Source organism: Suncus etruscus, chromosome 7 (genome assembly GCF_024139225.1).
Source record: "Suncus etruscus isolate mSunEtr1 chromosome 7, mSunEtr1.pri.cur, whole genome shotgun sequence".
Lineage (NCBI taxonomy): Eukaryota > Metazoa > Chordata > Mammalia > Eulipotyphla > Soricidae > Suncus > Suncus etruscus.
In genome coordinates, this window is record NC_064854.1 from 44,494,215 (window position 1) to 44,517,730 (window position 23,516).

The window sequence follows — 23,516 nt, forward strand, 5'->3', positions numbered from 1 at the left end:
TTTTAGTATTATTGATAAAAAATTTAAAGCATTTTTTTAAAATCAGAAATGAACAAGAATGCTCATAACACTACTTCCATTAAACATAGTGCTAGAGGTAAGTGTTGAGAGAGTATGATGAGAAAAGAAAGTCATAAAAAATTTATAAGGGCAAGAGAGAAAGCACAGATAGGTAGGTAGGCTTTTTGCCTTACATGCAGTCAGCATGTAAGATTTTTGTATTTCATTTTTGTGTTTCTAGGGTATATCACTAGGAGTGGTATAGCTGGATCATATGGGAGCTCAATTTCCAATTTTATGAGGAATCTCCATATTGTTTTCCATAAACGCTGGGCTTGGCAGCATTCCCTCCAACAGTGAATGAGAGTTCCTTTTCCCCCACATCTCCACCAGCACTTATTGTTCTTGGTCTCTGTCTCTCTTCTTTTTTCTCACACACTCACACACACATACACACATACACACACACCCACACACTCTTTCATCCACCCACATCTCACTGTTTGAGGGTAATGCTCTGTCTCTCTTCTTTTCACACGTGTGCGCGCGCGCGCGCGCACACACACACACACACACACACACACACACACACACACACTTACTTTCATCCACCCACATCTCACTGACTCAATATTGGTAATTCTTCTGATACCACTTTATATATAAGTTTAATCAAAATACTAAACTGTTTTAAGAAAAACAGAGGATCAATATATAGATCCTTGAAGAAATTTAGTTTCCAATGCTGCAAATAGAAACCCAGGGCTTCAATCATGTGATGCATGTAATTATTCTACTGTAAAGCCACCTTTGGCCCCAATCTTAATGTTTTTTAACCAACATTAAAGACACATTACATATTATAATGATTCATTGTGCATGCTTTCATCATATAGATTAAACAAAATCAAGAATTCAGAAAGTGCTTGTTCTATCTACCCATATATTTTTACCTTATTTAGATCTTCTCTTTCTTGTTGTAATGTTTTGACTTGTTTTTCATAAACTTTGATTTGTCTAAAAGCATCATCTAGCTCTCGCCTCACAGAATTAGCTTCTTCAAGTTGCTGTTCCAAGTGACTTGATTCTAGAAAAAGAGACAAATTTCTTTCACTATTTTTTATATTAAAAATGTTTGAAAAAGTTTAAATAAACTAATTTTTAATAATTACTAATACACAAAATATGCGTATTTTGGTAGTGGTTTTGCTGATATCACATATCTGTTCATAACAATTAAATATTTATTCTGTAATATTTAATATGTAATACAGCATTTAGTATATAAATAATTTATTGCTATAATGTCAGTGTGAAGATGTGCAAAATCCATGTGCAAAAATACCTTAGAGGGCTGGGGAAGGTATGTATGAGAAGACATTAAACAAAATTGCTCCTTAAGTGTTAAAATTAAAAATAAATAATATGGGGGCTGGAGAGATAGTACAGCGGTAGGGTGTTTGCCTTGTATGCAGCCGACTCAGGACAGATGGTGGTTTGAATCCCAGCATCCCATATGGTCTCCTAAGCCTGCCAGGGGCAATTTCTGAGCACACAGCCAGGAATAACCCTTGAGCACAGCTGGGGTGACTCAAAAATCAAAAAAAAAAAAAAAAGGTGTTTTTCCTTTCTTGCAATATTATGCTAATGTTAAATTAATTTAAAATATTTTTATTATTGATGCAAGTAGGGGGTTGCCAAGACATTTAATGAATTGAACTGGTCCTTTTGTATCTCATCCTCTAAAAAATTTTCCAGTCAAAACTGATAAGAGATGTAATTTGTATCATCTATTTCCTTATATAGAGGTAGTTTTTCCCATTCTTTTTTGGATCTGTTTAGTAGGAAATTCTAGTAGATAAGATTCTTTTGAGTTCCGAGTTCAGGTTATCGGAACTATTTAGCTTGTTATTTTTATCCCCCTGAATCTTGAATCCCATCTATGAAAGCAGCATGATTTTCTGCACCAACAAGAGGAATCCAACTTTTACTGGGGAAAACCCTAATGCTGCCCTGGCACCGACTTGCTCCAGAGTGATTTCATATGATATCCTACAATTAATAGTGAATAACATAAATTTACCTCTTACTTGTTTTCTTAGTTTTTCAATTTCTTCTTTTAGGCTTTTTATTTCAAGATCTTTGCTTGCTGTTAATGGACCATCGACAGTGGAATGCTGCAGTGCTTGAACTGTCTGTGTTGACTCTTAAAAGAAACAAGAAAAAGGATGAAATATATGGCCATTTTTTTTTAGGGAGTGGGGCCTCCAAAGCAGCTTTTAGGATACTTAAACTGGTAGGCAACCACTACTTAGTATTTAACTTACTAAGGTTCAAATTTGCAATGCACATGCTCTGGTCCTCTGAACTATCTCCTTGAACCCTCCCTCCCCATTTCTTAGTATTTGAAACAGCAATATATTCCTTCCTAGAGAAATCATTACATCATTCCATGATAGCATTTATCCATTGTCAAAAAGCATATAAACACACTAAAATAAAATCACAAAATGCCAGTGCCTGTGTCTTTAAAATTAGAAATATTTGTCAAAGACTCCACCTTTGAAGGGGTGAGCTATTCAGTATAATTTGCCAGGGAATCGAATATAAGGTCATCTTTTTAACTAGCTTTGAGTATCATCATGCAGAAACTAAAAGAAAAAAAAATCCTATAAAAATCCTGTCAGATAATGTATGAAATTTGGAAAAGACCCTCTAAGGAAACCCATGACATTCTTCAAAGAAATGGATCAAATACTCCTGAAATTCATTTGGAACAATAGACAAATAGCTAGAGCAATCCTTGGGAAAAGCAGTATGGGAGGCATTGCTTTCCCAAATTGTAAATTGTATTACAAAGCTATCGTCATTAAAACAGCTTGGTGCTGATCAGTGAAATAGACTTGAGTATTTAGATAATGTGCCCCAAATATACAATCAATCAATCTTTGATAAAGGGGCAAGAAATGCAAAATGGAGCAAGGAAAGCCTCTTCAACAAGTGGTGTTGGAGCAACTGGTCAGCTGCTTGCAAAAAAGCGAGCTCAGATCTCCATCTAACACCATGCAGAAAGGTCAAATCCAAATGGATTAAAGACCTGGATATTAGACCTGAAGCCATAGAGTACACTGAACAACACGTAGGTAAAACACTCCATGCATTGAGACTAAAGGCATCTTCAAGGCAGAAACAGCACTCTCCATACAAGTGGAAACAGAGATAAACAGATGGACTATATTAAGCTGAGAAGCTTCTGCACCTCAACGGAAATAGTGCCTAGGATACAAAAGCCACTCACGGACTGGGGAGAAACTATTTACCTAATACCCATCAGGCAAGGGGCTAATATCTAAGATAAACAAGTTATTGACAGAACTTAACAGGAAAAAAAATCTAACCCCATCAAAAAATGGGGGGAAGAAATGAACAGGCAATTTCTCAAAGAAGAAGTACAAATGGCCAAAAGGCACATGAAAAAATGTTCTACATCACTAATTATCAGGGAATGCAAACAGAATAACAATGAAGTACCATTTCATGCTACAGAGACTGGCACACATCACAAAGACCAAGAACAATAAGTACTGGCGGAGATGTGGGGGAAAAGGAACTCTCATTCACTGCTGGCAGGAATGCTGCCAAGTCCAGCGTTTATGGAAAACAATATGGAGATTCCTCATAAAATTGGAAATTGAGCTCCCATATGATCCAGCTATACCACTTCTAGTGATATACCCTAGAAACACAAAAATGAAATACAAAAATCTCTTCCTCACATCAATATTCATCGCAGCACTATTTCCAATAGCCAGACTCTGGAAACAACCAAGATGCCCAACAGATGAATGGCTAAAGAAACTGGAACATATACACAATGAAATATTATGCAACCGTCAGGAGAGATGAAGTCATGAAAGTTTCCTATACATGATAGACATGGAAACTATCATGCTGAGTGAAATAAGTTAGAGTAACAGAGAAAGATACAGAATAGTCTCACTTATCTGTGGGTTTTAAGAAAAATAAAAGACATTATTGTAATATTGCCCAGAGATGAGGGCCAGAAGAACTGGTTCACAATATGAAGCTCACCTCAAGGAGGGATGAATGCAGTTAGAACACTAACAACTACCATGACAATGTTAATGAGTGAGATAAGTAGAATGCCTGTGTCGAATATAGGCAGGGGGTGTGGATGGAGGAATATGGGGTGAATTGGTGGTAGCAATGTTGCAATTGTGAAGGGGTGGTGTTCTTTTTGTGACTAAAACTTAACTACAGTGATGTTTGTAATCACAGTGTTTAAATAAAAATTAAAAAAAAAAAAGAAAATGGTAACTTATACCACCCATGTAGTCAGTACTGAATAAATTTCAGTGGTATTCTCAGAGGGGAGTGGGAGGTAGATTTCCCTTTCTGCATGAACTACAGCACACCACCCCCTCCACCCTCTGACAGAGATGGCCTACCTTCATGACTGAAATCAAATAATATGAGCATCTAAAACACAGGTGAGATCAGACTAAAAGGGACTGGGTTGAACCCCCTGATCCCCTGCATTCACCTCACCATCAGAAAATCAAACAGCCCCTGCCCTTAGTTGCTTCCATCTCGAAGCAGAATAAAGGCCTGGATCTTCCCAGGTAGCCCAGTCGAGTCCATGGCATTCTCAGAAAGAGGGGTGAACAAATTTCCCTCATGAACTACAGCAACCCAATGCCACACCCTACATCCCCTGACAGAAACAGCCCAGATATACAACTTAAACTTATCAAACTGCCAAGCCACCAAATTTGTTTCAGATCCTGAACACTTTAACAGCTAATAGTATCACCAGTCCAATAGTGTCACAGAAAATCTACCAAGTTCACTGAGCTTAAACATTAACACAGAAAGCTCAACTAGCACCAGTCACAGCTCAGTATATACCATAGACATGGGCTTCAATAACACTATGAAGAGATAGAGCAATTATTTCAAATTGACCCTTGTTGATCTAAGTTTTTATAAACCCATTTATTTACATTTGTGTTGTAATGAGCAACATTAAGTAAATTTGTTTGAGCCTGCATGAAGGCAGGCTAGGGTGGTGGGTGGGAAATTTGGGACAGGTAAAGGAAAGGGCACACTGGTGGTGGGTTGAAGTTTGAATATTTAATGCCTGAAATAACTGTATTATAACCTGCTTGGTAAATCATGGTGTTATAATAAAAATTAGAAAAATAAGCTGAATCTGGAGCCCGGGAGATAGCATGAAAGTAGGGTGTTTGCCTTGCATGCTGAAGGATGATGGTTCGAAAGCCCCCTGAGCCTGCCAGGAGCGATTTCTGAGTGTAAAGCCAGGAGTAACCCCTGAGCGATGCTGGGTGTGACCCAAAAACCAAAAAGAAAAAAAAAAGCTGAATTTAATAAAGGAAGGTTTAGAGATATTAATATACATATTGGCCTTCCAATCTATCTACTAAGAGAAAGCCCACCCACAGAGGACTTTATTTCATCAATTTAAAGGAGATATTATGATCAGAGTGATAGTACAATGGGCAGTTGCTTGCCTTGTAGGAGCCAACCAGAGTACAATCCCTGGTATTCCATATGGTCCCCTAAGACCACAATAGATATCCCTGAGCTCTGAGCCAGGAGTAATCCCTAAGCACCACCATGTATGGCTCAACTCCCCCCCCTCCCAATAAAGTAGAAATTATTAGTTCATTTTATTATTTTAATCAAGAAATCCGGGGCTGGAGTGCACAGTGGTAGGGCGTTTGCCATGCACACAGCTGACCCGAGACAGACCTGGCTCGATCTCCAGCATCCCATATGGTCCTCCCAGAGTAGCAGAAATGATTTCTGAGTGCAAAGCCTGAAGTAACCCCTGAGCACCACCAGTGTGGTCCCAAAACAAAACAAAACAAAAAAACAACATATTATTGAACATTAACTCCACTGAGATTTATTCCCATATGTCAAATGGGATGGAAAAACCTTTAAAGTTTATGTCAAAAATTAGACTACCTTGAGGGTGGGTTACCAATTAAGTCTTTACTTCAATATAAATTTTGGCTATTATAGACATTATGATTATTTTATAAAAACAATGCAAAACAAAGAACTAAAACGTAAAAAGTTATTTTCTCACTTATTTTTGTTATCTATAGAATAGAAGCAGGTTAGTCACACTTGTTTGTTACTTTGAATTAAAGGTGTAAATTATGACACATATACATCCAATTATAGTCTTCTATATCCAGTATTTCTTATGCTTATTTGGGTTTAAAACAGATGCTTTCTTCATTTACTATTTTTAAAGAGCATCCTTTCTTTTTTGTTTTAAACAAATGTAACAAGAGTAGACAGTAGGAAGATACAAATATGACCATGAACCAGAGAGATAATACTGTAGGAGGGTGGGGTGTCTGCCTTGCAGGCAACTGGTCCCAAGCTGGCCCCCAGTTAGATACCTGCACTACAGATGGCCTCTCAGCATCACCAAGAGTAATTCCTAAACTGAGCTAGGAGTGAGCTTATTCCTCGGTGTAAGTAAGGCCCAAGAACCAAAAAGAACAAAGGGGAGAAAATGCCCAGTGGACATTAATGGAAGCTACTTTCTCATACTTTCCCTACTGTAGGTGGTCCTCTAGTCGAGTGAAAGAGGTGAGGTAATTATCTTTCCACCCTTCTCATGAATCTTAAGTCTTCCTACAATGCCATTACCTATTTGCTACAGATATTAACTATCTTGATGCCATTTTCTCTTTGACTAAAACTTTTACACATTACCAAACTTAAAATATGTGTATCACAAAAGCAGGCTGGGTGGTGGGAGAAAAAAATGGGGCACTGGTGAAAAAAAGTTGACACTGGTGATGAGATTGGTGCTGAAAAACTGAATACATAAAACTCACCTATGAAAAAATGTAAGTAATAGTGATGAAGTAAAAGAATAAATTACAAAAATTTTATACATTGCTGACAATCATTTCTAGACTGCTTTTATTATTCATATATTTTATTTTACATTCACTTTTATTTTTCATTTTACATCTACCTACTATATAATGTCTTTAGCATACAACCCCCCAGGGTACACAAGGCTGTTTTTCTCTCCTTTAACCTGATAACTCGTGGACCAAATTCAAATTTCAGGTGTGCACAATTAATATGGACAAAGCAAAAATTGCGGCTGGTTTAAATTAATCATGATAATTCTATTTTACATTGCCAGTACTGGCTAAGAATTAAGAATACCTGAAGGAAACAAACTAAGAGTGATATAAGCAAGGCAAGTCGATCTTTGGCACTCTGACAGTGGTGAAAGTACAATAAATGTACATTAGAAGCATAAATATCAATACCATATTTATAACCTTGTTATCTCAAGTACAAAAAAATTCATTAAGTATGTCACTTACTTAAAACTAATAAATAGTGCCTTACAAAAGAAGTCCACTAGGGGGTTTCTTGGAAAGGTTTTAATCACATGTGACATGCATGAAAAAAAAAACTTTTTACTGGGGCAGGGTACAGTGGAGTTCTGAATGTACGAGGACTAGAAGTTTGGAACTTTTAGCTGTAAATGAAATAGTAATAAAAAAAGAAGCACTTTTTAAAAAAAGTGCTCTGATTCTGTGCTCAAGAGTGGCCCCTCATGATGCTTGGGGGAGGAGGGGGGATCATATACAATACCAGGGAACAAAATGGAATCAAACATAAATTGGTCACACTCAAGACAAGTGCCTCAAACTAACATGTTCTCTCTCACTCATTCTCTCTCTCATTCTCTCTCCCTCTCCTCTCTCTCTCCCCAACTCTACTTAAAGTGAAAAAAATGTATTATTTAAATATTTTATACTTATAGTCAAAATGCAACTTAGTGGGTAGACTTTTCCCAGGACAATCACCAAATCCAGTGTTCACACCCCAAAGCAGTCATTTTAACTACAGGTGGTACCATTATCTTCTGAACTTTAGAAATATGTATATATGTGTGGTAGGAGTGGGTATTGAGCATGACTGTTTTTTCATGAAGTTCTTATAGATTTTAATGTCTTGGAACCAAGAAAGTTCAGTATCATAGAAAATGTGAAATAGTCTTATATTGAAGAATTACAGTCCCCAAAGCTTTAGCTCACGTACAAGAGATACCATTAGCTACTTTTATACATATTATCAATAACTAAAAAGTAGCTAAACAGCTTCCCAAGTCTGAATTTCAACAATATCACTTCATGACTACTTATCTTTACAATTTACTTTAAGGACTATCTCAGTATTTCTTTACTGTTACTACTATCCCTAACTTCTCAGTCTCTTCTCCATTTCTTTAAGCCACTCCCAGTAGTGCTCAGGAGTTACTCCAGACAGGCTTGGAGAACCTTATGGGATGGCAGGGAAAGAACCCATTTGGCAGCTTGCAAGGCAAACATCCTATCTGCTGTGCTATGTTTCTGGGTCTCCTTTATATCCCTTTCATATATACCTCTCTTCTTCTTTATAGACTCAAATAGATTTATAGTCCAAGTAATACAAAGACTGCATAACAACTTCATTCACTGTCCACTTCTATTTCACCATACGTAGCCTAGAATCTTGGTTAAATCCTATGTACTGCCTATGCTTTATTTTCACCCTTCTAGCAAGCTCATCTGAAATAAGTACTAACCTTATATTGTTTGAAATTATCTGGCAGTCATAAAAGTATTTCCCTAGTCCATTTATTCTCTTTTATAAATTCACTTATTCTCATTTTTTTTTGTTAAACAACAGCAACAATAATACCTTATCCATTTTCCTTATTCATGATTAAACCCTGCTTTGTCTTTATCACATCTTTATTAAAATCAATGTAAAGACTATGTAGCAGGTACCATTTTCCTTTTTTCTGATCACTATTTAATATTTCCAGATAGGTGGATAATAATTTATGGGTCACCAGTACTTAAGCATTGTCTATTCATGGGCTTGATTATACAAATGACTCCAATAGCATATAGCAATATTCTAAGATCATACTGAAAATAATTATACCACATAATTTGAAAAATAGTGTTTTGATAAACATCATGAATGTGGTAGAGCAAAAAGGATAGAGAAGATAATCTGGTCTAAGGGGATATCACTACCTCTTTACCTATGAACCTATTCCAAATCAGTGAGCAGACTAAGATTTAAGTTGGCCTAAACAATAATATCATGAAAAAAACTACATTAGAATGAAAGAGGCAATTAATCTGGAAACTTCTAAATTCCTAAACATGTGCTGCTTTTTTCTTCATGATGTGAATGCAGTATATTTAGATATTGCATGAAAAGTTAAGGAATTCCTATAATAAAACAATAATAAAATGTACTGAGAGGTTTAGAGGCAAAATATCTAACAATCATCAGAATGATTGTTGTAAGATTTTTATATTTACTGTGCAGTGTTACATAAAAGTTGTTTTTAAAAAGACTTGTAAAACCTAATAGAAAAATGGGCAAAAACTCTAAATAAGGACTTTATAGACTGAATATTCAAAATGGCTGCAGATATATAAAAAATATTCAACCTTTTACTTATCAGGGAAAAGCTAACTGAGATCATACTGAAATGTTATGACATATCTATCAGTAGAGTTAAAAGTTTGAAAGCTGATGATATCAAATTTGATAGATATATGGAACTCACTATTAGTGGAATTACTGACATAATAACTTTGAAAAAGACTGAAAGTTAACTTTAAAAAAAATAAAAATACACTAATTTAGGACATAGTAATCTTTCTTCTGTATACATTTCCCAGAGAAAACATTTACATGACCATCAAGAGAAATACAAAGAATATTCACAGAAACATGCTTTTATAATACAGTATCTGGAAAAGACCCAACAATAAATTGGATGAATCTAAATGCTGGTATTCTGCCTCCTTGCTCCACATCCTCAGGAACTGGGCAAGAAACCTTCGAAATTAGATTAGTACTTACAAAAGAAAGATCTAAGAGTTAGCTATGTACTTGGATCAATAGGAACAATATAAGAAGGTTCTGGCTATCTCTCAACCATGCTATTCCTTAAGTTTCAAAATGCAATAGCTAAAACTATGATAAATAAATTCTGTTATTTGAAAACCACATAGTCTATTGTTTTAAACCAATTAGTATGGCCTGACTGTTTAACAAAACGTTCAGTATTCAGATATAATGTAATACTAATAAAAAAAGGAATGCTGTACTGACAAATAAACAATATAAATGAATATGAAAACAAGCTGACAAAAAGAAGCCAGATATGTAAGATTCTAGAAGAGACAAAAGCAATGGTATAATCAATAAGGATATTCTATTCATATGTGAATATGAAAGGGAAGGGGTACAAGGAACATGTCTGATATTTTAGGATATAATACATTGATCTGGATCAGGAGTTCCCAAATTAATTTGGAACCACCCCTTTTAAGAAAACAATTTATTCTGCAGTCCTCTGAAAACCTTTAAGGTAATAAGGGGTGGATATGGAAGTCCCACAACAGCAGAGAAGGGTGTCCCATGAATCAAATCAGGTTGAAAATGCAATATAACAGAAACAAGCAAAGGACTCCATCAGCAGATCCATGAAGGAAGTAACCAACACATAGCTATTGAAAATATTTCAAAGAATTGGGGACATAAGTGAAAGAGTTCCCACAAAGTGAAAATAGAATAAAACAAGTTACAGAACTGAAGGTCATGATAGGTAAACTAAAATAATAAATAATAAAAGAAACAGCATTGGGTGAATATAGGAGCTGAATGATAGAAGCTAAGAAATGAAACAATGTACAGGAGGATAAGATACAGTAAACATCAATGAAGAAAAGAATGCACCAGTTTTCGTATGCCATTCTGACAACAAGAAAATGGCAACAACTTGGTCTAAGAGCAGGCTATCTCATCTCAACACCTAACAATAAGATGAAATCAGAAGACACATCATTCTTTGATCAGTGCAAAAGCCAAGATGCTAACTACAGAAGACTGACTATGACCATCATGACTGGGCAGAACGTATCCTGGAACCAATAAAAAAGACCTTAGTCCAAGCTTTGGCCTACGATCTGTACAACAAACAAAATCTCTAATTCTAGAGGTCTAAATGAGACAACTGCAACTGAGCAGAACCTCTAGAAACATAATAGACTCTATCCTAGGCTTTGTCCCGGGACCAGTGCAAAAACCAAGACCACCAACTACAGAAGACTGATTAAAACAACAGTGATGGAACAGAACTTCTGGAACTGTAAAGAAAGACTCCATCCTATGACATGTGCAAATACTAAGATCACTAGCTACAGAAGCCTGATTTTATCATCTACAATGGAGTGGAAAACTTCCAGACATCACAAAAGGATCTAGAGGAGAGTAAAAGATCATTATGGAGCTTGTAGATATACCCATGACAGTATACTTCAAGGGCAGAGAAACCCTGTATCTCTTAGGCCAGGGGAATTCCCTTTCTAATCTTCCAAATTTTTACCATGCCTATGCAAAAAAAAAAAAAAAGGCACAAATTAATTTTTTTATTTATTTTTTTTTCTTTTCTTTTCCTTTTTCCTTTTTTGCCCCCTGTGCTTTGATTCGTCTTTATTTCAGGACCGTGGTTAGTTGATATTTATAGTCTCTAGAAGGTCTCCTCCTGTTTTTTCTTTTCTTTTTTTCCTTACCTTCAAACAGAACGACATAACTTGAACCATCTTGTTCTGCCTCACAAATTGAGGGGGAAATAATGGAGGGCACCAAGACCAAACAGTCGTATGAACATTGAGTAGAAATAAAAAATGATCAGACTTGAACACCAAATCCAAAGCCAACTGCAACAGAATCAATACCCAATCTACAACAGGCTAGACACAAAAGGGATCATTTATACTAGCATCCCGGGAGGCAAAGGAAGGGTGATATAGGATACATGCTGGGCAAAGGGGTGGAGGGAGGACAACACTGATGGTGGGAATTCCCCTGATCAATGTCACTATGTACCTGAAATACTACTTTGAATGATTTGTAATCCACTTTGGTCAAAATAAAAATTATTAATTAAAAAAAAGATGAAAGGAAAAAAAAGAAAAAAGTGAAAAGAAATGAAGATAATATTAGAAAACTAAGAAATAATTTTAAGAGGAACACCATTTTGAATTATAGTAGTATCTGGTATAGAAAGAGAAAAATGGTAAAAAAAATGCTGGCTGAATAAAATTATCCCTATGAGAGACTGAGGCAATATTACAATGAATAGGATTTTACCTTGCACGAAGCTGACCTGGGTTCAATCCCTACATCCCATATGATCCCCCAAGCACCACCAGGAGTGATTCCTGAGCTCAGAGCCAGGAGTAACCCCTGATCATCTCTGGGTGCAGCTCAAAAACAGAACCAAAAAATTATAACTGAGGAGTCATAGATATAGCACAACTGGCAGGGTGCTCATCTAGTATGACACCATCCCAGGTTAGATTCTCAAGGACTGCTGAACTTCTCAAGGACTTCTGAACAGCACCAGCAGTGATCTCCAGAAACAAGAAGCTCCAAAACATATATAAAGGAAAGATATATCTTAACTTAAGAAATATTTTATCTATATGAAGATTAAGATACATCTTACTGTAAAGTTAAGATGTATATTATCTTTATATATTCATATTTTATCTTTATAAAGATATATCTATCTTTATAGATCCAATAAATACATATAGATAAGCAAAATGAGTTCAAACATAAGAATTCCAAATCACACAATCAGTGGGTACAAGATGAAATCATAGAGGAAATCAAAACTTTCCTGGAAACAAATGAAAATGAAGACACAAACTGTCAGAACCTTTGGGACACAGCAAAAGCGGTACTGAGAGGAAAATTTATAGCTTTGCAAGCACACATGAGAAAGGAAGAAGATGCATACCTGAATAGCTTAATGATGCAGCTTATAGAATTAGAAAATGATCAACAAAAGGAACCAAAAATAGGGAGACAGAAGGAAATAACAAAGCTTAGAGCAGAAATTAATGAAGTGGAAACCCAAATAACAATCCAAAATATCAATGAGAGTAGAAATTGGTTCTTTAAAAAATAAAGAATGATAGACCATAGGCAAAACTAACAAAGAAAGAGAAAGAGAAACTTGATAACCCGTATCAGAAATGAAAAGGGAGAGATCACTACAGATATTGCAGAGATTCAAAGGGTAATCAGAGACTACTTTGAGAAACTCTATGTCACTAAACATGACAACCTGGAAGAGATGGATAAATTCTTGGGACTCTTATAACATCCCACGGATGAATAATGAGGATATAGCATATCTAAACACCCCCATCACTACTGAGGAAATTAAAACCATAATCAAATGTCTGTCCAAAAACAAAAGCCCAGGCCCAGATAGATTCACTAATGAATTCTTTCAAACCTTTCAAGAGGAACTACCACCAATCCTGGCCAGACTCTTTCATGAAATTGAATAAAACGGGAAAACTTCCAAATAGCTTTTATGAAGCCAACATCACCTTGATACCTAAACCAGGCAGAGATGCTGCCAAAAAAGAAAATTACAGATCAATATTCCTGATGAACACAGATACAAAGATCCTCAACAAAATCCTGGCAAATGGAATCCAATACCTCTTCAAGATCATTCACTATGATCAAGTAGGTTTTATCCCAGGAATGCAAGGATGGTTTAGCATCCATAAATTTATCAACATAATACATGACATCAACAACAAGAAAAATAAAAATCACATAATTTTATCAATAGATGTGGAGAAAGAATTTGACAAGGTCCAACACCCATTCTTGATAAAAACTCTCAGCAAGATGGGAATTAAAGGAACCTTTCACAATATAGTTAAGGCCATCTACCACAAGCCAATGGCAAATATTATCCTCAGTGGAGAAAAACTAAAAGCCTTTCCTCTAAATTCTGGTACAAGACAAGGCTGTCCTCTCTCACCACTCCTATTCAACATAGTACTGGAAGTACTTGTTATAGCGATTAGACAAGAAAAAAATATGAAGGAAATACAGATAGGAAAGGAAGTCAAGTTCTCACTGTCTGCAGATGACATGATACTATACTTAGAAAACCCTAAAGACTCTACCAAAAAAGCTTCTAGGAACTATAGATTCATATAGTAATATGGTAGGCTACAAAATTAACACACAAAAGTCAATGGCCTTTTATACACCAATAATGATAGGGAAGAAATGCACATTAAAAAAAGCAACCCCATTCACATTAGTGCCACACAAACTCAAATATCTTGAATTCAACTTGACTAAAGACGTGAAGGACCTATACAAAGAAAACTATAAAACCCTGCTCCAAAATATGAGAGGACATGTGGAAATGTAGACACATATCCTGTTCATGGATTGGCAAGATTAACATCATTAAAATTACAATATTCCCCTAAAACATTGTACAGATTCAATGCAATCCCTCTAAAGATACCCATGACATTCTTCAAAGAAGTGGATCAAACGCTTCTGAAATTCATTTGGGACAATAAACATCCTCGAATAGCTAAAGCAATCCTTGGTAAAAGGAATATGGGAGGCATTACTTTCCCCAATTTTAAACTGTATTACAAAGCAATATTATCAAAACAGCATGGTATTGGAATAAAGACAGTACCTCAGATCAGTGGAATAGGCTTGAGTACTCAAAGAATGCTCCCCAGACATACAATCACCTAGTTTTTGATAAAGGAGGAAGAAATCCTAAATGGAGCAAGGAAAGCCTCTTCAACAAGTGGTATTGGCACAACTATTTAGCCACTTGCAAAAAAGTGAACTCAGACCCCCAGCTAACACCACGTGCAAAGGTAAAATCCAAATTGATTAAAGACCTTGATATCAGTCCTGAAACCATAATGTATATAGAACACGTAGGTACGTAGATAAAACAATCCATGACATTGAGACTAAAGGCATCTTTTTTTGTTTGTTTGTTTTTTGTTTTTTGGGCCACATCTGGCGATGCTCGGGGGTTACTCATGCTCAGAAATAGCTCCTGGCAGGCACAGGGGACCATATGGGACACCGGGATTCGAACTAACCACCTTTGGTCCTGGATCGGCTGCTTGCATGGCAAATGCCGCTGTGCTATCTCTCCAGGCCCGACTAAAGGCATCTTTAAAGAGAAAACAGCGCTCTCCAAACAACTGGAAGCAGATATAAACAGATGGGAATATACTAAGCTGTGAAGCTTCTGCACCTCAAAGGAAATAGTGCCCAGGATACAAGAGCCACCCACTGAGTGGGAGAAACTATTCACCCAATACCCATCAAATAAGGGGCTAATATCCAAAATATACAAAGCACTGATGAAACTTTACAAGACAAAAACATCTAATCCCATCAAAAAATGGGGAGAAGAAATAAACTGACACTTTGCCAAAGAAGAAATACATATGGCCAAAAGACACATGAAAAAAAGCTCCATATCACTAACCATGGGGAAGATGCAAATGAAAATAACTATAAGGTACCATCTCACGACATAGAGATTGGCACACAATATGGATGAAAAATACTGGAAACTGAGCTCCCTTATGATCTAGCATATTACCCTAGGAACACAAAAACAATATAAAAATGACCTCTGCACCGCAATGTTTAGCGTAACACTATTTACAATAGTCAGAATCTGGTATCAACACAGGTGCCCAACAACAGATGAGTGGCTAAAGAAACTGGTACATTTACACAATAAAATATCATGCAGCTGTTAGGAAAAATGGAAGTCATAGAATTTTCTTACACATGGGTGAATATGAAAACTGTTATGCTTAGTGAAATAAGCTAAAGGAAAAGGGATACACACAGAATAGTCTTATTCATCTGCAGGATATAAGAAAAATACGACAGTATGGCAATAATACCCAAAGACAATAGAGCTGAATGCTGAGAGGACCAGCTCATGACATGAAGTTTGCCCCAAAGAGGGATAAGTGCAGCTAGAGCACTAATCACAATGACAATTAGTATGACAATGATAGTGAGAAAGACAGGCAGAATGCTATCAGAAAGGCAGAGGTTTGGGGGAGGGAGATAGAGAGACACTGGTGGTGAGAAGAACACACTGTTGAAGAGTGGTGTACATTCTATGATGGAAACCCCAGTGTGAAAATTTTTGTAAACATGGTGACTAAATAAAAAAAAATAGTGGGCCCAGAGATAGCACAGCGGCGTTTGCCTTGTAAGCAGCCGATTCAGGACCTAAGGTGGTTGGTTCAAATCCCGGTGTCCCATATGGTCCCCCGTGCCTGCCAGGAGCTATTTTTGAGCAGACAGTCAGGAGTAATCCCTGAGCACCTTTGGGTGTGGCCCAAAAACCAAAAAAAAAAAAAAAAGTAAATAACTAAATAAATATTTTCATTATATGAGATTAAAAAATCTGTAGATAGGTAAAGTTTAAGTAAGGCAGAAAAAATAGTTATAAAGCTATTGCAATATACAGACTGAGAGCTGATATGATATAAAACAGGGTAAAAGGATTAGAGTGAATGATAAATTCTGGATCTACTGTGATAGGAAAGTGGACTCAGTTTTCTGATGAATTAGATGTGAGAGTATTTAAGATTACTACAAGCAAATATTCTATTGAGCATCACAGATATGCATTCTTTTACAATTAAAAGGTGTGCAACAATTCTGCTTTGGACAAGACTGTAGATACCATTTTCCCAATAATACCCATTCCTCCAAACACAGACTCCTGTGAACACTTTGAATTATACTTCATGCCATTTTAATACAGGTTAAGTTAAATAGAATATTACAAACACAGGGTCCTGCTAGGCAGAATTTTTCAATCGATATGCACACAAAAGAAGTTCTCTATGTTACTTATGTAATTTTATACTTAGGTGAAGTACCAGAGTCTAATAGTCCTTCTACCACAAACAGAATGTCTCGTCCATCACTGTCATGGCATCAACAAGACATCTCAACCTAAGAAATAACTAATTGCTAACAGACCTAAATCAAGAGATATTATTAATGAGCAAAAACATACCCCACTATTTATCTGCCATTTTTATACAAACGATAAGTAATTAAGTATGTTCACTGTTTTTCAACTACGTATGCTATACATAGATTTTCAAGAAAAACCCTTGAATGTGGGCCAGATAGCACAGCAGTGGGCATTTGCCTTACATGCAGCTGACCCAGGACAGACCTAGGTTCAATCCCTGGCGTCCCATATGGTCCCCCGAGCCAGGAGCAATTTTTAAGCGCATAGCCAGGAATAACCCATGAGTGTCACTGGGTGTGTCCCAAAAAAACAAAAAACCAAACAAACAAACAAACAAAATGTATGCAGACTCTTACGTTAACGCAAGTCTTCTTGGAATAAAACCAATACATTCTTTAATTTTCTAAATTTACTCTTTCTTCTATAGCCTGTGCTTTATATAAGCTGCTTTCTCGTCAATAAGCCCTTTTTTTACAGTCAGTTGTTCCTGTGTTACTATGTTTAACATCATCACGTATTTTAACAGGAATGATTAAAAAGAAAGTGATACTGATAAATGCTAAATCTTTCTTAAGAGAAGCTATGATAAGAAAAGTCATAAAGTATTAAACTAGGATAGTAAGAGTTCCATTTTTTTTAGTAGCTTTACTTCCTTCTACCCAAAGGTATTTATTCCAATATATGTATATACATAGATTTGTATATATGGAAAAAATTTTATTCCTTAGTTTTAAGATTTTACATAAAAAGTATATTTATTATGCATAAATGTCTATAATAATTTCTTCACTGAATAGATTCAAGATAAAATCACAACTTATAATAAAAAGTTCCTAAAACTGTGTGTGCATAATTAAAAAAGGGGCCTACTATCTTTAAAATATATTTACCTTGAAGCTTCCTACTAAGTTCTAGTTTTTCTTGTTCAAGGCGTTTAATTCTTCTTTCATACGCTTCAGTTGCTAAATTGTTGTCTAGAGTCCTCTGAAGATTAACATCAAGATCTAGTGAAGTGGGACCAGCTGTAACTCTTAAACAGCTCCGATCAGAAAGAATACTAAAGAAAAAATAATTCAGATGTACATTAAAATAAAAAGACTGACAAGAATCTTTTTAAATCGCTCATTTAAGACATAGACTTAACATCTATTTACAATTATTCAACAACTAGAATGAGTGTAAAATAATCTTTCTTTTTGATAAAAATTATTATAATGATTTTGGAAGCATGTTGGCGCAACTAGGGATTAAACTTATCAAGGGCTTAATTAATACATATGAAATATACCCTCTACTTGTATTTTCAGCTCTTGAAGCTTTTTTTTTTTGTTTGGACTACACTCAGTGATGCTCAGGGGCTACTCCTCCTGGCTTTGTGCTTAGAAATCGATTGCTTCTGGCTCGGGGGACCAAATGGGATGCTTGGGATCAAACTGTGGTCATCCTAGGTCAGCTGCGTATAAGGCAAATGCCCTACCACTGTGCCACTGCTCCAGCCCCTCTAGAAGCATTTTTATTTATTTATTTATTTTGGTTTTTGGGCCACACCCGGCAGTGCTCAGGGGTTACTCCTGGCTGTTTGCTCAGAAATAGCTCCTGGCGGGCACAGGGGACCACATGAGACACCGGGATTCGAACCAACCACCTTAGGTCCTGGATTGGCTGCTTGCAAGGCAAACACCACTGTGCTATCTCTCCAGGCCCTAGAAGCATTTTTAAAAATAAAAATTGAATCACCAGAGATACAGTAAAGGGCTCAAGGCATTTTCCTTGCAGTAATTTCCGGCACGTCACATGGCCCAAGTACCAGAAGTGTGCTAAGGTCCCCAATCCAGGAGAGATCCTTTAGCACAAAGTACCCGAGATCCTTGAGTCAGGAGTGATCCATAGTTACAGAGACAAGAGTAAGCCCTGAACACTGCAGAATATGAGCCAAAAAAAAGAAAGAAAAAGAAAAGAAAAGAAAAAATTAAAACAAAAATAATCTTGAAATTTTTAAATATTCATAGATTATAAAATTAAGTTTCTGAAGGAATACTGATAGTTTAAAGCAACATGGTCATTTAAGTAAAATACAAATCAAAGTTACCAATTATATGTGTATGTTCTTTCTTATAAAAATTTGAATTCAAAAGTGAAAATTTATTTCAATACAAAATTAATTAAAAATACTTGAATTATTGAACATTTAGCATAGCAAATCCCTTGCCCACATAAAACTTATTTCCCATTGGCACAAACAAAAACAAGGAGTGATAGCTAAACAAGCTAAAAGTATAGCTCTGCAAGCAGGAGGCCCATATTTGATGCCCAGTACTGCATAAGATCCCCCAAACATCAACAAAAGTGAACTCTGAGCTCTGAAACAAGGATAAATAGCTTCTGAACACTTCTAGGTATGACCCCAAAACCAAATAAATAAAAGTAAATTAAAAAGCAAAGTAAGTTATATATTCAGTACTTTAGACAGCCTTAAATACTAGGAAGAAAACAAACCAGAAGAAGGAATAAAGTATATTAAGGGGAAGAAGAAAATATTTGGATAAGCAGGAAAATAAAAAAAAGATAAGAGTAAAAAATAAATCTAGGGTAAGAGAATCAGGCAAGGAAATGTCAGGGAAAACAGCATTTCAGGTACAAAACCACTAAATCAAAAGTGGGTACAGTGTGTTCATGTTCCAAAAGATCTTTGTCACTGGAATGAAGTGAGCAAAAAATAGAAGGAAACAAAAGAAATGATGAGAGTTGTAAGGCTTTGGGTTTATGTTCCAAAGAAATAAAGCAAATAAAGGATTTTCTTTGTTTTTTAAGTTGGTGATTACCAAAAAGCAAGCGGGGAAGTGGTGAGAATGTCAGCACAAAGGAGATACATGGTCAAGGACAGAACTGGGCTTTTTGTTGGGGATTCAATGTTAACTGATACACAGATGTGCATATTAAGATTAAAAAATAAAAGTATATGGAAGAGTAACAACTCTTTGAAGAGTGAGTCCTGGAAAACAGGGAGAGGTGTCAGATGTAAAGACTGAGAAGAAGAGAAAAGAAATAGAATAAAAGAGAAATCAAACAAGTACCCTGGAAGTTAAGAAAAGAAAATTCCTTCTTACTTGAAAGGAGCCATGGCAATAAGATAAAACTTGGCAAACAAATAAAACTAGGCTTAAAATATAAATAGTAAATTTGAAATCATGAAGTTCAGTATCTCGAGACATCAATTAAAAATGGTTTGTGATAGGAAAACAGTGTGACAGAGTGAGCCAAAGATAAAATAGTATAAGAAAAAAGCAACAAGCATATGACTACAGATTGGAATAATTTTGTTAGAATGTGGAACAAGAAATAACTGGTTGCAGGCAAAGAAAGAATTTAAGAGAGGGATTTCATATTTTCTTTAAGTGAAAAACTGCACGTCTGTCAGGTGACTGATAGAAATGATCTAATGATGTGAATGAAAAGCACAATGTAACAGCAAACAATGAATAAGAATAGGCAAATGGGACTGAAAGTGGGCTTCAGCGAACAGCTTGTAGAAATCATAAAAACAATTGAGTCTGACCAAGAATGACCCTTTTTTTGCTGTATTTGTTTTAGGGCCACATCCAGTAGTACTCTAGACTTACTCCTAGCTCTGTGCTCATGAAAGCATATTGGATGTTGAAAATCAAATCCTGGTTAGTCATATGCAAAGCAAGCACATTACCAACTACACTATCTCTCTGATGACAGGAGTGATCCCAGAGCACTGTCATCCAAAACAAAAACCCCAAAAAATTTAAAAAGAGTTGGAGTTGGGAGGTAATAGATGCAGTGATTGCAACCTGAAGTTATCTGCTGTTTGTCTCAATCATATCAGTAAACAGGAAACAAAAGTATTAGGTAAGAGTGAAAGATTACTGGTTTCAGAGGAAATAAAGTTAAAATAATTCCCAGTAGAGTAAATGGGTAATACAATGTATTTGTCAAGCAATAATTGGGCATTGAGTTGGTAATCATGAATTTAAAATGAGACAAGAAAGAGCTGGAGCGATAGCACAGTGTAAGGCGTTGCCCTGCATGCAACCGACACAGGACAGACAGAGGTTCAAATCCCGGCATCCCTTATGGTCCCCTGAGCCAGCCAGGGGTGATTTATGAGCACAGAGCTAGGAGAAACCTCTGAGCACTGCCAGGTCAGGCCCAAAAATACAAAAAAAAAAAAAAAAAAAAAGAAAATTAAAAAAAAAAGAGAGACAGCAAGAACTGTGAGGTATTTTTCTATATTAGAATAGCAAACGAACATGTAAAAATAAGTATTAACTGCAAAACTAGTGTAAGAGAATGAGAATAATCAAGGAATTGAGGGAGCAAATAAGAAGTGATTATAAGTTTTCAACTAGATTTGGAAGAAAAAGATTATGTGAGTAGAATGACAGTCATTGAAAAAATAATGAGAAATATAGTGAAAGGTATGAAGTTGGACAATAATTAAAGAATATTTATTCAATAGCATAGGATTCTTCTGATTCCTGAAGTGTGTTAATAAATACTGAGTTCTCTAGTTGGCCTATTCTTTTGCTTCCAAAAGTTAACAATCTTATATGGTTAATTTGCTGTCTGTTACTTTAAGCAATAGATTCAGCGTATTTTTAGAACTTCATTGATAAAGGGTCTCTTACATGTTACATAATTGTACATTTCAATTCATTTTGATTTGCTTTAAATTTTTCAAATTATGCTAACTTTTAAAACTTACCAACTACTAGTATATGTAAAACCAACAAATGGCAAATGGTGGCCAGAAAACGCAGTATGTGTTGGTGGGGGCATCGTTTCCTAAAAGAGGAAGAAACATGGTAAGAAATAACTATGCCCTATAGACTTGGTTTTGAATATTAATTGTCATTAGAAAATATCTGACTGGTTTTATTTTTTTTCAAGAACACTGGAGAGTTTGGTATGTATCTTAATAAAACATAGACTACAAATAATACTACTGTAGTTTTTTAAAATAAATTTAATAAAGATTGAATCAGACCAAGTGTGGTACAAGAACACTAGTAGAGATTTATGAGCACTTGGTGGTAGTAATATGCAGGGAACTTTGTGCATCACTACTACAAAGATAAACACTCTTATAACCACAGTACCTAGACTACAATTAAAATTTGTTTGAAAAAGAGCTGTGGACAGAGTGTTAGCTCGGTGTGTAGAGATTTGCCTTGCACACAGTTAACTTGGGTCTGACCCTCAGCATTCCATATAGTCCCCCCAAGCCTGCCTAGAGTGATATTTGAGTGCAGAGCGAAGAGTGTAAATGAGCACTGCCAGGTCTGACCCCAAAACAAAACAAACAAAACAAAAATAATTAAAGTCTGATATTGAGAATACTTACCTCGCTCAAAAATTGTGTATGTTCAAATTTGTTTAGCTGCTAAAATTAATTTGAACCCAAAATCAATAACCAGTGCTTTTACATTTAATGTAAGACATGTATAAATTCAAAACTAAGTTGTTCCACATGTATGTTATTAGCTGGGACTTCACTGCTCTGCCTTCCTGTATCAGCTCTCATAATAAATATAATCAATCATGTGCAGTACTAAAACACCACCAGAGTGGTCAGCTACCTGCATTACCGTAACCAAGTTCCACTACAATTCCCCAGCACCCTGAGATTATAGTTCTACTGCCCATAACTCAATTTTGTGTCCACTGGAAATGATCTAATATCTTATTATGGTTGCTTATTACTATGCAAAACAGAAAAGTATTTTGTTTCTGACTCACAAATTCCTCTTTCAAGGTCTAGTGTAGCATGTATTTTGCATTTTCATGCTCTCACACAGGTGGTTTGACTATTTAAGTTGGTCTCTAAACGCTATTCCTAAAAGACTTTGATATGCCATACCAAAAAAAAAAAAGCCATTTTTTAAAGTATAGGCCATAGTATAGTATTTTAGATAGGCTTATTTCAGCCATGAGTTATAGAGCTGTTGGCCATAATAGCAAGGATCCAATGTAAACTAATAATACATATTAAATATGGGATCTTTAAATAGAAATAGAAATGAATTGGTCAATGAAAAGACTATAACCAGAAGCTTAAAGGAAACCAATTCTATATTGCCCTAGAAATGATTGTTCTAAATTGGCTACTAATGTGTGTTTAGGACAACTAAGACCCTAACAGCCGGAAATAATCAGAACTACATATTTAACTTGGATTAACCAGCAACTTAATCATAGTAATCGAGTTTTTGAAATAAACAGTGAGGAAAGTCTAAGTCCTTATCATATAGTGTGGAAAATCTAAGTTTTTATCCACTTTAAACATGGAACTTAGAGAAATGTTATTTGATAATCATATTAATATAAAAATTCTTAGCAAAGAGTTAAACCATAAAAATATCTATTTTATAAAGTTCAGAAATGAAGTTCATTAAATGAAGTTCAAACTGAAACTGAAAGGGGGAAAAAAACATAAAATATGTTACTTTGCCAAATTGTCATTTAATGTAATCTAATGGTTTAGAGCAGAAGACAAATT

General features: G+C 35.6%; 1 protein-coding gene across 5 annotated transcripts in view; it reads right to left on the minus strand.

The window, feature by feature from the left end:
- Nucleotides 1-23,516, minus strand: part of CDC42BPA (CDC42 binding protein kinase alpha) — a 277,597-nt gene that overhangs the window by 108,590 nt on the left and 145,491 nt on the right. For all 5 annotated transcript variants that reach the window (XM_049776391.1, XM_049776390.1, XM_049776389.1 and 2 more), the window contains exons 9-12: nt 21,723-21,802; nt 17,881-18,047; nt 2,084-2,206; nt 954-1,087 (exon numbers count right to left, since the gene is read on the minus strand). In XM_049776391.1, coding sequence (XP_049632348.1) covers nt 954-1,087; nt 2,084-2,206; nt 17,881-18,047; nt 21,723-21,802 — 504 coding nt within the window. The remainder of the gene's footprint in view (nt 1-953; nt 1,088-2,083; nt 2,207-17,880; nt 18,048-21,722; nt 21,803-23,516) is intronic.